Source organism: Rhinolophus sinicus, chromosome 14 (assembly GCF_057876585.1).
Source record: "Rhinolophus sinicus isolate RSI-liver-muscle chromosome 14, RSI-T2T, whole genome shotgun sequence".
Taxonomy (NCBI): Eukaryota; Metazoa; Chordata; class Mammalia; order Chiroptera; family Rhinolophidae; genus Rhinolophus; species Rhinolophus sinicus.
Window position 1 is genome coordinate 45,188,997 of NC_142514.1, and position 13,906 is coordinate 45,202,902.

At 38.4% G+C, this 13,906-nt stretch overlaps 1 protein-coding gene across 8 annotated transcripts in view; it reads left to right on the forward strand.

Annotated features, from left to right (window-relative positions):
- Nucleotides 1–11,347, forward strand: part of PATJ (PATJ crumbs cell polarity complex component) — a 301,329-nt gene extending 289,982 nt beyond the window's left edge. For 6 of the 8 annotated variants that reach the window (XM_074334813.2, XM_074334815.2, XM_074334816.2 and 3 more), the window contains 3 exons: nt 1,376–1,482; nt 4,589–4,712; nt 9,332–9,629. In XM_074334813.2, the coding sequence (XP_074190914.2) occupies nt 1,376–1,482; nt 4,589–4,712; nt 9,332–9,478 (378 nt within the window). In that variant the 3' untranslated portion in view covers nt 9,479–9,629. Of the gene's footprint in view, nt 1–1,375; nt 1,483–4,588; nt 4,713–9,331 lie in introns of all 8 variants that reach the window. The other 2 variants (XM_019731220.3, XM_074334819.2) reach the window with 2 other exon arrangements.
- The last annotated feature ends 2,559 nt before the right edge of the window (nt 11,348–13,906 follow it).

A 13,906-nucleotide genomic window follows, 5' to 3' on the forward strand; every position in this document is an offset into this window, starting at 1 on the left:
TATAAAGTGTATTGAATGTCAACTGTAACTGAAAAAAAATAATTTTTTTAAAAGCTATATAAAGTGAATGTTTACATATCATTATTCTACTATACTTTTGCTTGGGACCATCTAAAAGGCAAATCATAGGGAATCAGAGATATTCATTCATTCACCAAATACTGATTGAACACCTGCTATATATGCTAAACAGTGTTCTTCATAATAGGGATACAGTAGTGAACAAAACAGGCAAACTTCCTGCCTGTTTTATTACATTCAAATATAACATGATAAATGATAAATAAGTTAAAATATACACAGTGTATTAGATAGTCATGGTAGTAAGGTGGAAGCATAAAGAAGGGAAGAAGGATATGAAATGTTGGGCCAGGGTGTTGGTGTGGAAATTGTAGTTCGAGTGGCCAGGAAAGGGACTTTAGAGTAAAGACGTGAGGGAAGTGAAAGAGCTAGCTCCACGGATCCTGAATATAGAGCATTCCAGACAGAAGGCACCGCAGTTGCCAAGCTCTGAAGTGGAGATGTCTAGCATGTTAGAGGAACAGCATGTAGGTCAGCGTGGCTGAAACAGAGTGATCACTGAGGAGGTGAATAGGAGAGGAGGGTGGAGACATAACTGAGCAGATGACCTACAGTTGAGCCTGTAGTAAGGACTTCGGTGTGTGATCTAAGGGAATCAGGTTTCCTTTGGACGGCTTAAAGCAGAGAAGTGAAACAATCTGCTATACACTGAAAGGGAGAGGGGCAGAACCAGGGATACCAGTGAGGAGGCTAATATAAAATTCCAAGAAAGAGATAATTTTATAGAAAGATCAATAAAATTTTATGAGGATTGAATATGGATTGTGAGAGAAAAACTAGTCACGGTGTTTGCAGAAACTGCAAGAATAAAGTTACAGTTTGCCTGCGATGAAGAAGGCTATAGGAGGTTGTGGGGGCTCAGTGTCGGTTTAAGGGATGGGACCAGATTGGTGATTGGATATATTGACCTGGAGTTAATTAACAGGTGGTGCTGGAGGTACAGGTTCAAGAATTATCATTACATAGGTGGTATTTATATTGAGGAGCTAAGCTGAGATGACTAAGGGGGTATGTTTAGATGGAAAAGGTAAGGAACTCAAGGACTGAGCCCTGTGGCCCTCTGACAGTTAGAGGTTTAGGGGATATGAAGCAACGGTCAGAAGGTAGAAAGGAAACTAGTAAAGTCATGTCGTGGAAGCCAAATGGAAATAGCTTAAGAGAGAAATCCATAGTGGCAACAGCCGCAGACAGGTTGAATAAGGTGGGTACTAAGAACTGACCATTGGGTGTAGTATGGTTTCTCTAATGCTCCCTTGACTTACAATGGATTGTCTTGTTCTAACTTTTTCCCCAGGTTGTAGCGGATACCAATATAAGCGCCATAGCAACTCAGCTTGAAAACTTGTCTACGGGCTACCATCTTGGTTCACCCACTGCTGAACACCATCTGGAAGACAGAGAGTGAGTGTGCTAGATGCAGAGTGCCTATTATGTGTGTGGGCAAAGCTCAGGGAGACCTTTTACAGATTCTAGAGTGTGGTCTCTAAAGGAGAGGAGGGGGGAAAGTGCACATTACCTTTTCTCATTCCTAGAGCATCTCCAAGAAAGCCCCAGGATTTCCTTCTTTTTCACATAGCTTTGTTCCACCGTATGAGTTCTTAACGGACTGTTGTTACAGAGCCTGCCCACACTGCGCCTGGTCACTTTGACATGGTACCTATGCCATCTCCCCTAAGAAACCTCACATTTACAGCCCAGGTGCACCTGCTTTATTATGCAAGGAACCAGGCTTCCTCAGTGTTCTAAGTTAAATCTTATTGTTATACTTGCTGGCATCCTTCATTAAAACCAGTTGTTTAATTCTAGTTTCTCCAACGAGAATTGCATAAGAATAATATAAAAAGCATATTTAAAAATGCTAATTCCTCTGGCCCCATTCTCAGAGATTATGCATAGGTGGATTCTCCAAGGAAATTTTGCTCTAGATAGGCAGAGGATCTGTGCTTTGAGAAATGCTGCCTAAAGTTATTTCTCTCGGTACCACCAGTGCCTGTTCACTAGTAGGTGCCAGATAAATGTTTGTTGACTGATCTGAATGGTGTATTGGAAGGAGCTGATGATCACAGCCATTTCTAACTGTTTCCTGGTAGTCCATCAACTTCAATGACACCTTCGAATTTGTTTTTTCGTGAGGAAACATTAAACTAAGTTCGTTTTACTGTTTTCTCATTATGAAAGTAATAAACTCATGCTATTAAAATGTGACAAGTACACGAAAGTGTAACATTTTCAAGTGACAATGGCCCTTTATTAAAAAAAAGAAAATCAGGACCCTTATAGGAAGAATAGTGTATGTTTAGCATTTTTTGATGTACCCATCCTTTTTTGTGATTCCACAGCTACACAGCTCCTGTCACGTTGAGAACCACTAGCTTAGAAGAATTTAAGCCACTTATAATCCAACCACTGTTAACATTTTGAGATTTTATTTTACTAGTGTTCTATATGAAAAAACTAATTGAAAATGTGAGATAAACGGAGGCAAACTCCATCTAATGTTGCCAATTAAGGAATGGAGCTGCATTCCCCTGAAAATAGGTCTCTAATTGTGAATGGGCACAATTATGAATGTGTCTAATGATTCGGTGGCCCTCAGGGTCTGGCTCTAGAAAGATGGCTTTGGACATCTGGTTTCCCATTTCAATATCCTTGGAGATGGGGGCTGTGTTTGAAAGAGGAAACATGAATCAAGTTCATGTCTAGCCAGTGGGTCATTACTTTTAAGAATACTTATAAGAGTACTTATAAGGCCACAAAGTGATGAAAGGGAAAGTCTTATTCATGATGTCATCACCATTCAGTCATGGGGGATAATTCATCATTATTTTAGCAGATATTTATTGAGTGCCTTCCTGAGGCTAAACACTGTAGAAGTGCTGGGTCCCAAAGATTCAAACTTAGAAACATAGGTGAAGACATGGCCCCAGTTCTCAAGGAACTGCCAGAGAACTAGAAAAACAGACCCATACACGCACAGTTATAAAAGAATTGATGGTATAGGAGAGCTAAGTTCGGTGAGCGAGATACAGAAGCACCGGGTCCTGTGAAACCATGCAAGAGGGGCATAACTCAATCAGGGAGTGGACTTAGTGGCACCAATACTAAAGCTGAGTTTTAAAATAATTGGAAAAATCAGGAGTTGCATTCAAACAGTCAACAATTTATATGACATAGATATTCAGCAGTTACTATGGATGCCTGCTTAAAGCAACCAGTAAGTCCATCAACAAACTACTGGTATCAGTGGGAACCAGCTGAAACTCAAGCCTAAAACAAGCCAGGCAAAACTGAGAAGGGGAAGAGGGGAGAATATTCTAGTCAGACAGAACAGCATATTCAAAGGTTGCTTATATCCCAGTTTTGCAAAATTTTCTAAATATGTAAATGGCTGAGTTTATATCAGATGACTCTGCCTCTCGGACATGCGTGCTGCCACAAAACAAGTGATGCTGCCACCATATAAACATGAGCCTCCTCCTACAAGTAAGATGACAGGGCCTGGGATGCCAGAGCTCCTTTAGACTTTTACCCTTGGGACAACCACATCAGGGAATCAGAAACTGGTATTAGTTAAGCTTAGGTTTAACTACTTGAGCCCCCACAGGTGATTTAATTTTTAGACATGTTGTTTCTGAGAGAGATGACTTCCACACTGGACGAAGCTTTGAAAATCTAAATGACACATTTGAAGCAGATTGTCTTTACCTATTTTGCTTTACCTTGGTTTCTCTCTTCTCTCCTGGATTTTAGTTCTCATTCATACAGTCATGATCCTGAGCTTGTGACAGGCACAATGCACAGTGCTGGGAATACTCAAATGGCTAAGACGTAAGGAGTCCATGGTACAGGAGAAAGGGGGTTAAGTAATCACAACATGATATAACAAGTGCCATGATGGAAATCGGGGCTAAGTGCAAAGGGAACTCAGAGAAGGATGTGGCTAAGTCTCAGGAAAGCATCACAGTGGAGGGGGCTTTTGAAGAATGAGTTCCCACCCTAGATGGAAGTGGTAGAGTGCATGTGTGAGGGTATTCAGGCAGAAGAACAACAGCAGTTGACTGAGCTATGGGGCTGCTGTCACCTGTTCTAGACAGGAGTCCCCCTGCAGACTGGCAGGCTACACTAAACTAGAGTGGTGCCCCACCTCTCTACCTCCATGCACATTCTTCAAGGATGTAAAGACAGTTCCATTCAGCTTTAAATAGTAAGCTTGAGAGTTAAAAACTAAGCCTATTGACAATTTCAGCATCATGACTTTATTTTTAAATAAAACACAGTTGGTTTTATGAAAGAGAAACCCCTAAAACATCAAGGACATTGGTCATTAGTCTGGCATGATAAGGAAAATTTTAAAATGTTCCTAGATTGCTCTCTGAGTTTGATTTGATTAACTGACCTTAATAGTTTCGCAGTATGAAAGTCTCTCTCGAATCTGTGTTCTTCCATTAAAATGAAATTCCTTCTCAATATCTATTCTTGAATTAAACAGCATGCATTGTGTTTTCAGAACACCTCCACCTAAGATTATTACTTTGGAGAAAGGCTCTGAAGGATTGGGGTTTAGTATTGTAGGGGGTTATGGAAGTCCCCATGGAGACCTGCCAATTTATGTCAAGACTATATTTGCAAAGGTATTTTTTCCTTTTTACTGTACTTTTTTTTTTTTTTAATCAAACCTAGGTGAGATTTTTTTTTAAGTGGATTGCTTTATTTGGGGCTATACCTGGATGTGTACATGTATGTTTATTTCATTTAATCTTATATGAAATCCCCACACCAGACTAGTAAGAGAAGAGTTCTTTTATAATAGTGGAAGACACAGGAAGTGTAATTTTCTTTGGACCCTATTACAAAAGCAGTTGCTAACAGATTTTAAAGAGTATTTTCTTTCAGCAGCACAATATACGAGGCAGTGTCACACTCTTTGCAAGCTGGCCTTGGAAGTATTGCTCTGGGCTAGAACAAAGATTTGGCTTTCTCCTTTAAGAAAAGATAACACACGAGAGGTCCAACATGGCAGAAAGCTTTGTACAAGCCTCCTATCAGGTGAATGTTAATGTCTGCCCACCTTAGCCAAGTACTTGCAGGATCAGCCAGATAAATTAGATTAAGATTAGATAATAGTGTTTTTCAGGAATTATATATTCCAATGCATCCTACTTAATACGAAGCAGTTGGACAATTAAGTTCGCGAACTTTCCACTGTGTAAGCACACGGTGGAAAGTGCATGAACTTAATTGCCCGACTGACCTCGTACACATGTCATGTGTGTGTGTGCCTTTAGATGGCTCTTAGATAAGTTATTTTGCACTTCACTGGAATTTTTAAAGTTTGAATTTAATTTTCTTATAAATGTTGAAGATCTCTGAAAAGTATTTAGTATTGATATTACAACTTGATTCTTCATTGGTTTTATCATAGTCCTTGGTTTATTAATTGATCCAATTGCCTGCTTTAGTCTTATTTTCCTGAAGGTCTTCAAAAGAAGAAATAAAATAGATACTTGCTTTTTACAGAAAGCTTTCTAAGGTGGGTGTTATTCTCAAACACACATCTGTTGACCTGGTGACAAGCAAAAGGGGAGGGGGAAGGCAGATTAGAAACATTCTGGATAACAGCGCTGCCCCCCTCTGACCATTCCCAAGGTGGCTAAGCCACCTATAGACCCTCCTTTTCCTAAAACGACATCATAGGTAGTTGTGATGATTATTCTTTAGGGCATTATTCTAATTGGTTTAAAAGAGCCAGTGATGTAGATAAGGATAGTGGAAAGGCTACAGAGTTAGTCCCCACCTTTTAGCAAGTTGTGCCTGTGCCTCCATAAAGCCCCTCCAGAACGTTATAATCACCAGCTCACCTTAGGCCTGTAGGTAAGTCAGCTGTGATCCAGAGAGAGGACTGGTTAGCTCCTAAGGCCTTTTGACCTGAGGCCCGGAGTTCAGCAGGCTGCACCCTCTGTGTCTTTCTACACATGCCCATAGACTGGTCAGGCCAGAGCCAGGCCCCTTTTATTAGGTCACCAGACCACACAGCTGAGATTGAAATGGCCGTACACTGCTGGTGGGGTTTTTTAAAAAAGAAACCACCATCAAATCACAGTGGGACAAGAGAAGTGGAAATAATGAATGGACTGAAGCTCACACAAAATGCTTTCTTCAAAGGTCCCCATTGAAAGTGCTCATTTAGGAAGCACCAATGTAAGTAGTAACATAGTGGTAAATATTGAATATCTTTGCTATGTTTAATTTTTTTAAGAAATGGACCTGTTTTGTAAAGTGAGGCACACCTGAAAATGAAAATCTCTGAATTTAAAACAAAAAAAATTCTAATGCCCCAGGTTATGGCCTACTTAATTTACTCAGTCTCAGTAATAGACTATTCCAATGCAAATAATAGTAATTATCATTCAGATAGTTCCATAGAGTTTACTGTACTAGGATTTCATTTGATGACTTTTTCTCTTTTTATTTGTTAGAGTGAACCAATATATCCAAATATAAGTTTTCTGAAAAGAATGAATAAACCAAAAACTAGCAAAGGACTTTTGTTTTGTTTTTAATGGTAAAATCATTTTAACACAAATTCTGACACCAAGCTAAACATCTCACCATGGAAATTTTGAACATCTAGAAACTATAGCTATACATTTTCCATGTTTTAAATATTAAACATACATTCTTTAAAATGTTAGTCTTTTCAGGTTTCTGGATCTTAGATGTCCACAGGGTGACTTTTTTGGTGTCCTAAGCCTCGTTTAATAATTCTCTTGCTCAACTAGGAAATTAATTTGGCCCATCAAGGTCTTCTTTCCTCTCTAGAAAAATGGACTCTCACTGGCACTGTAGGTATATAGGATTTGGCAGGTTTAGTTAATCTGATTAAGAGGCTGTCAGGACCTTCCATTTTCTTTCAGGTGTTTGGTTGGAAACTTCAAAATGAAAGCTAACTTTAAGTCTCAGTCCTTTCAGCAACCAAGTTTTACCAAAAGCCAAGAAGAGATGAGCCTAAAGACTTCACATCCCTGAAAATTTAGGGAGTAGTTTTTCAGAGCTTGTGAAATATGAAAAAATAAGTTTGATCGTCACCAGAGTTTTATTTTATTATACTACCACCATTATTGAGTAAATACCATGTGCCATACATTTTAATCCTTAGAACAGGTAAAAGATAGATAACAGATGCCTAGTTTACAGAACTGGGAAGGCTAAGTGACCAAGTAGGGACACAGCAAGTGGGTAAAAGCCACATTTCTAAACCAGATGGAGGTCTATGAACAATTTATTTCTTCCTTCCCTGCTTAGTCCACAAATGCTGCTTTGATAGTATAGAAGAGATACAGGTCAGTAGTAATCAAGTAAGCACGGCAATACCTGAAATAATGTATAAATCCTCAAAAGTTGGAAAATCATCCTTTTTGGTATTACTGTAAATGAAAACTTGAAGAGCTTAACATGCGTTTTTTTTTTTTTAACTTTTATTTATTTAACTGTTTTTCCAGGACCCATCAGCTCCAAGTCAAGTAGTTGTTTCAATCTAGTTGTGGAGGGCGCAGCTCACAGTGACCCATGTGGGGATCGAACCGGCAATATTGTTCTTAAGAGCACCGTGCTCTAACCAACTGAGCTAACCAGCCACCCCCTAACATGCCTTTTCAAAAATGAATTACACACACACAAAAAAAATGAATTACACAGGGTGGCCAGTTAGCTCAAGTTGGTTAGAGCACGGTGCTGATAACACCAAGGCTGCAGGTTCGAACTGCCACATGGGCCACTGTGAGCTGTGCCCTCCTTAAAAAATAAAAATAAATAAATAAATATTTTTTTAAATTAAAATTACACAGATACTTTTAAATAAATTTTAAAAATAAATAAATTTCATTTATTTTAAAATAAATAAATTTTAAAATTTTTAATTAATTTTTAGAAATAAATAAATTTTAAAAATTTAAAATTGTACAACTTACACAGATAATCTGAGGTTTACTGAAGCCCTTAATTCTTAGCGTGTAAAATTTAATAAAGTCAAGTTAGCTAAGAAATTCTGATTTTACCCATTAGAATTACTTGTTTAATCCTCTCTTTAGTGCAGTTAACACACTTTCTTAAAAGGAAAAAAAAAAAAAAGATGTGACTAAAGTTGCAAGTTATTTAATTTTGGCCCCCACCCCCAGTATAGACCTGGTTTTGAATATATTTTATCACACCTTTATAGAGGAATTCCACCCTTTTCACTGTTTTGAAATTCTAGATAATTCACCCGCCACCTCAGGACCTCCGTCTGCAGGTGGACACAGATCTCTGGAGCATTGGTGCCTCATAACTCAGCTTCTGAACGAGTCGATCAGGAACTAGGTGCCTGTGGGCCTTAGTTAATTTCCCCACTAGTTCAATATCATTTAGAGGACGCTCACGGCACTGATTTTTCAAGGAATTTTTATAGTTCTGGCAGATGGAGAAAGCCTCCTATAAGTTTTTTTCTAGGTCTTTTCTTTCCTTACCCATCTAAAATATTTCTAGTAATATCATGAATATTAGATACTCAATGTGAGCATAAAAACAGCCCAAGTTTCACTTGCTTTGTGCCATTTTGAGGAGCCATGCATGACTGGGTATATAATGAAAGTAGTCATTTAGAAACCTATTTAGATCATCAAAGATAAATAAAGTTGAAATGTTTGAATATGATAGTACAAAATTTTAGACATCTACCCTTTTGTGTACTTATATATAGAACAACTTTATTGAGGTATAATCCACATACCATACAATTCACCCATTTAGAGGCTACACTTACATTTGACAGATGACGACAGGTGCTGATAGCTTAATAATGCACTGGGAACCCTATGTAATGATGGTATTGGCAATAAGACTAATACCAGATTCAGTTCTGCCTTTATTTGTATATTACATATTCCTGCATATGACATGATATGACATTCAAATTCCATGTAGCACTGAATATTGAAATAAGGTCCTACTTGTGTTAAAAGAAATGTGAATGCCAGTACATTTCTACTAGTATGTTATTAAAACAATGCGTAATTATGGTTACTATTCAACTGTTATTCAAATAACATATCCCACTTTTTTTTTAATTTTCTTAATTTAAAAACATTACCTAGAAATAATTTAACTTTACTTGGTAGTTTTTAAAGTGACTCTTAATATGTGCACCATAATATTAATATTATTTGAATATTAATTGCTTCGCCCTGAATTAAACTGGAATGTTTCTTGTTTGTAGGGAGCAGCTGCAGATGACGGCCGATTGAAGCGAGGTGATCAAATTTTAGCTGTTAATGGCGAGACTCTAGAAGGTGTTACTCATGAGCAAGCGGTGGCCATTCTAAAACGCCAGAGAGGGACTGTAATCTTATCTGTGCTGTCATGAGCTCCAGTCCTGATCACAAGATAGGTGTTGTTGTAGAATATCCATAGAAAGATGAAGTTCTGAGAGAGGATGAAAAGGAACCTCAACTAAAATCCACCTTCAGTTTTATCATCGCATCCTGTCTGCCCAGGAGAGATGGCTGAGGTTTCACGTGGATTTCCCAAATCAGCTGTCACCTCCCTAATATTTCCCAGCATCTGTCACCTCCTGGTGAGGTTAATTTCTAAAACTTGAATGAGTCTTATCTGCTTTGCATTTAAATATCGATGTTTATCAGCTAGTAAAGACTGGTTCTGATTCTATTTGCTGAAACTGAAGTTAACAACTACTCATTCCTTATGCCCTTCTCTGCCCATCTCGACTCATTCGGAGGCTTAACAGTAACCTCAGATCTCATCTGATGAACAGAAACAGTGTCAAGCAACTTGTCATCTCACTCATGATTTACTTATGCTAATTGTCTCTTCAAGTACGCCAGAAAGCATTAGCAGTGTAATTAATTTACCAGTGATCCCCATGGGGAAATACCAAATTCTCCTATGGGAAATTACTGTGCTCTCTTCTGTACGACTTACAGTCAAATAAGTCTCAAATTCATTTCACTGGATAGATTTTCATACATTAGTCATTGGTGATTATGATGAGTCAATTTGCAGGCTGTAATCTAAAAATTCTGAAAGGCTTTTCTAATTGTTTTCTTAGCTACATAAATGCATACCACTGAGCAAAAGCACCTTATTCTCAACAGAAATGATTAGCCTCCATGTTCTTAATTCTAACAATGCTAAATCACGTTCAAGTCCAGGAAGTTCACCTAGAGTTAATGACATCTCAGTAGACAGTCGTCATTCCTACACCTCAGTTCTTCAGACCAGGTGGAAGCCCCAGAACCACACTGCAGAGATCAGGAAGTTTTGCCTCAAGTCAGACGAGATATGGGTGGCCTTGGCCTTGTGGAATGTAGAGTAACGAATGTGAGTATCCTTCCCCTTTGCTCCATATTCGTCAGTCTAGCAGCACAGACTGTAGGAACATAGAGGGAGCAATGTGCTTAGCCACAAAGGGACTGAGCAAATGAACTGAGCCTAGTAATCAATGATGGCTCCTTGGCTCATGTTTCCTGGTCTCCAGAGAGCCTCCCATTTGCTGTAGTTTTGCATGCTAACAAAGCAACTACAGCAGAAAAGACAATAATACTTTTAAAGTTGGATAGGGACATTCTTATTCAGGTATTAGCAGGAAAAGAAGGGGAGATGCTTATCAATGTCTATTTTAGGGTTCTTCTATAAAAAATGCACCATGAAGGATAAGTACCAGGATTATTCATGGAAGTAGTTGGCATTATTTAACTAAAACACAATGCTGCAAATGGTTCACAGGAATTATCAAAATGTAATGGGCTCTAATTTAAAGCATTATTTAATAAGTATAGATATTAATTGATAATTATCTTTGAGTAGATGTAATCACAAAGTGCATTAAATCTTGTTGGAATATTTTGTGGCTATTCCAAAGTGTAGAGTGCCTAAATTTTACTTGGAAAGTGTCTTTCATGACTGGTATTCAAGTTCTCTGAAATTGCACACGACGTTTCAAATTTCTAATATGTTCAAAATATGCTATATTGTTAGGATCTTGTTTTTCAATTCATGAGAAGCTATCAGCCTCAGAACATTCTGTGTTAAATTGTATCTGCAAGAACACCTCAGGCAGCCAAGAAGAAATGAAGCCCAAATAAAACTTGAAAGTGCATCTTAAAAGTACACACACACACACACACACACACACACACACACACAAAATACTTTTGAAATGTGATTCTGCTTGCTTTTGATGGAATGGCCATTAAATACACGTTTTGAGATAATACATCGTTGTTGTTGTGTGTTTTTACATATTATCCTTTTAGGTCCTGTTACTAAAAGTCTATTGGTAAAGGAAATATGATGCTTTATACTCCTTGCTGCAGTAAATTGACAGAACGAGTGCTTCTCATAACTGGTTCTGTCTCTCCTTGCATGACTAATAAATAATTGCCTTGCCAAAAACACTTTTTTGCATCAGAATTTACTGGCAAGCTAAGAGCATATGAAGATGGGAAAGGAGTAGTTCTCACATAGCCACACATATTATTTTAGCATCATCATTTGGGCCATTTACATATGGCAATGATATCACTAATTGGAGTTAGCAAGAAAGGGAGGTAAACTAGGAAAAATAAAACTGCTGAATGTTTGTATGTACAAGATGTTAAGATTCTAAATAAATGTAGTTGCCTAAGGAGCAAATGGAGTCTTATTATATATGAAAAAAGTTTTAATTTCTGCATTTGATTTTGTTTTTTCTTCAGCCATTTTGTTCCCTAGTAGGGAAAAAAAAAATTCAACTTTTCACAAAGTTTTCCAGTGTCCTATTAAGCTGTCCCAGTGTCCTATTAAGCTGTCTCATGTATTAATTGCCAGATGTATTGTCAGCCATTAGAACAGATGCCTCACAACGGAGCCAGTATAGTGGTGACTTTTAGCATCACACTGCCCAGGTTTGGATCCTAACTGACTAGCCATGTGACCTTGTCCAAGTTATTTAAGCACGTTTTGTTTCAGTTTCTGGAGTTAGAATGGGTTGGGGTTGGGAGAGTTCTAAGCACTATAATGAGTAAAATCCAATTAGAACCCTTTAGTGTAGTTCCTGGCTCGTAGTAAATACTACATAACTAAACATTAGCAATAAACCTCTTATCCCATTTATGGAGGTGGCCTGAAATTAGAAACTTGTGCTGGAGATTTATGATTTCAATCAGTAATGACCTATTACAAATGCTTTTTTGAGGGTGGCTTAGCTCAGAACCATTGCCCCAAATCAGACAGCAAAGTGTGTAACTGATTATAATGGCGTAGGCTTGAGGAACTAGAGCCTGTGCTGTCAAAAAGCTGAAAATTAGCTGAAACCAGGCCCTCCATCGTCAGCCATGCCACTCGGATAGGGAGCAATATCAACTCCATCTGCCTGCCCTCCCACTTTCTGAACCAGGCAACGCACTATCAAGCCTTTGGCAGAGAATTTTAACCTGGTACACACCTTAATCCCAGGAATTTGGAATTGAAAACCACTGTTTTATTCCAGCCACACTCCCCTTGTCCACACCCATTTGTTGTCAAAAGAATTCAGCCTCCCCCCACCAGATAATAAGCATCTTTGAAAATAGACATTAGGTCAGATTCATCTTCATATTAATTCCATCCAGTATACTTTTCAAATGCTTTATGTCCCATCTGTAGACGTTTCATTTGAGTCTTTTTTTATAACTTCCATTTCCCTCCATGTTCATGTTTTCCTTTACCTCAGGGATCAGCAAACTCTTGGTGTGAAGAACCAGATAATAAATACTTTGGCTTTGCAGCCCTTTCCAATCTTTGCCACTACTCAATTTTGCTATTGTAGCGTGGAAGCAGCAATAGGCAATACATAAAGGAATAGCTTGGCTATGTTTCTAATAAAGTTTTATTTACAAACACAGACGGGTCGAATTTGGCCCCCAGTCCATACTTTGCCCCAGGTTTATATACTAGGACATATTTTAAGACGTATAGTAGTAGTTTAATATCTTTGTCTACTATAGTATTCCATCATCTTTGATATTCCTGCGGCTGTTTCTATTGATTGATTTAACTTTCCTAATTATGGATGGGTTTTATTTCTCTACTTCTTTGCATGTCTGATAATTTTTTATTAGAGGCCAAGCACTATAAAACTTACATTGTTATGTGAAGGATTCTGTTGTAGTCCTTTAAATAGTAGTGGACTATTCTTGTTCTGAAAACAAGATTTGAAAGGATGAAACTGATCACAGGTAACTTAGGTTGGGTCTAATGCAGCCATTAGTGTAGGGGTCATTTTGCCCCACTATTAAGGCATTACTTTGAGAATCCGACTCAATGCCTGGACTCAATCCGACTCAATTGTCCGGCTAGGTCTTATTTTCAGGGAAACATGATATTATGAGGCCTTTTCACACTGACGGGTAAAAACTATTCATAGCCCTGTCTGAACTCCAGGTGGTTCTTTCTTGGCCTTGAGGCATTCTCTCTCATGCATGTGTAGATTAGTATTCCAACCAAGACCTAAGGGGACCCCTCTGCACCTCTCTGTAGCTCTCTCCCTATGCAGCTCCCGCTTGTCCAGCACTCTGCCTCACAAATTCTAGCCATCTTGGCCTCCCTGACTTTTGATCTCTCGCCTCCCCTCATGGTGTCTATCTGGTTCCCCTTCCTGAGTGTTGTCCTGGATACTGCCTCTTGGCAGTAAACTGGGGCAACTCCAGTAGATCTTGTTTCCCTACTTTGGGGGATCAAAATCCTGTGCTACCTGTTGTTTCATGTATTGTGTCCATTTTTGTAGTTGTTTACAACAGAAGGAACTTAATCCTTA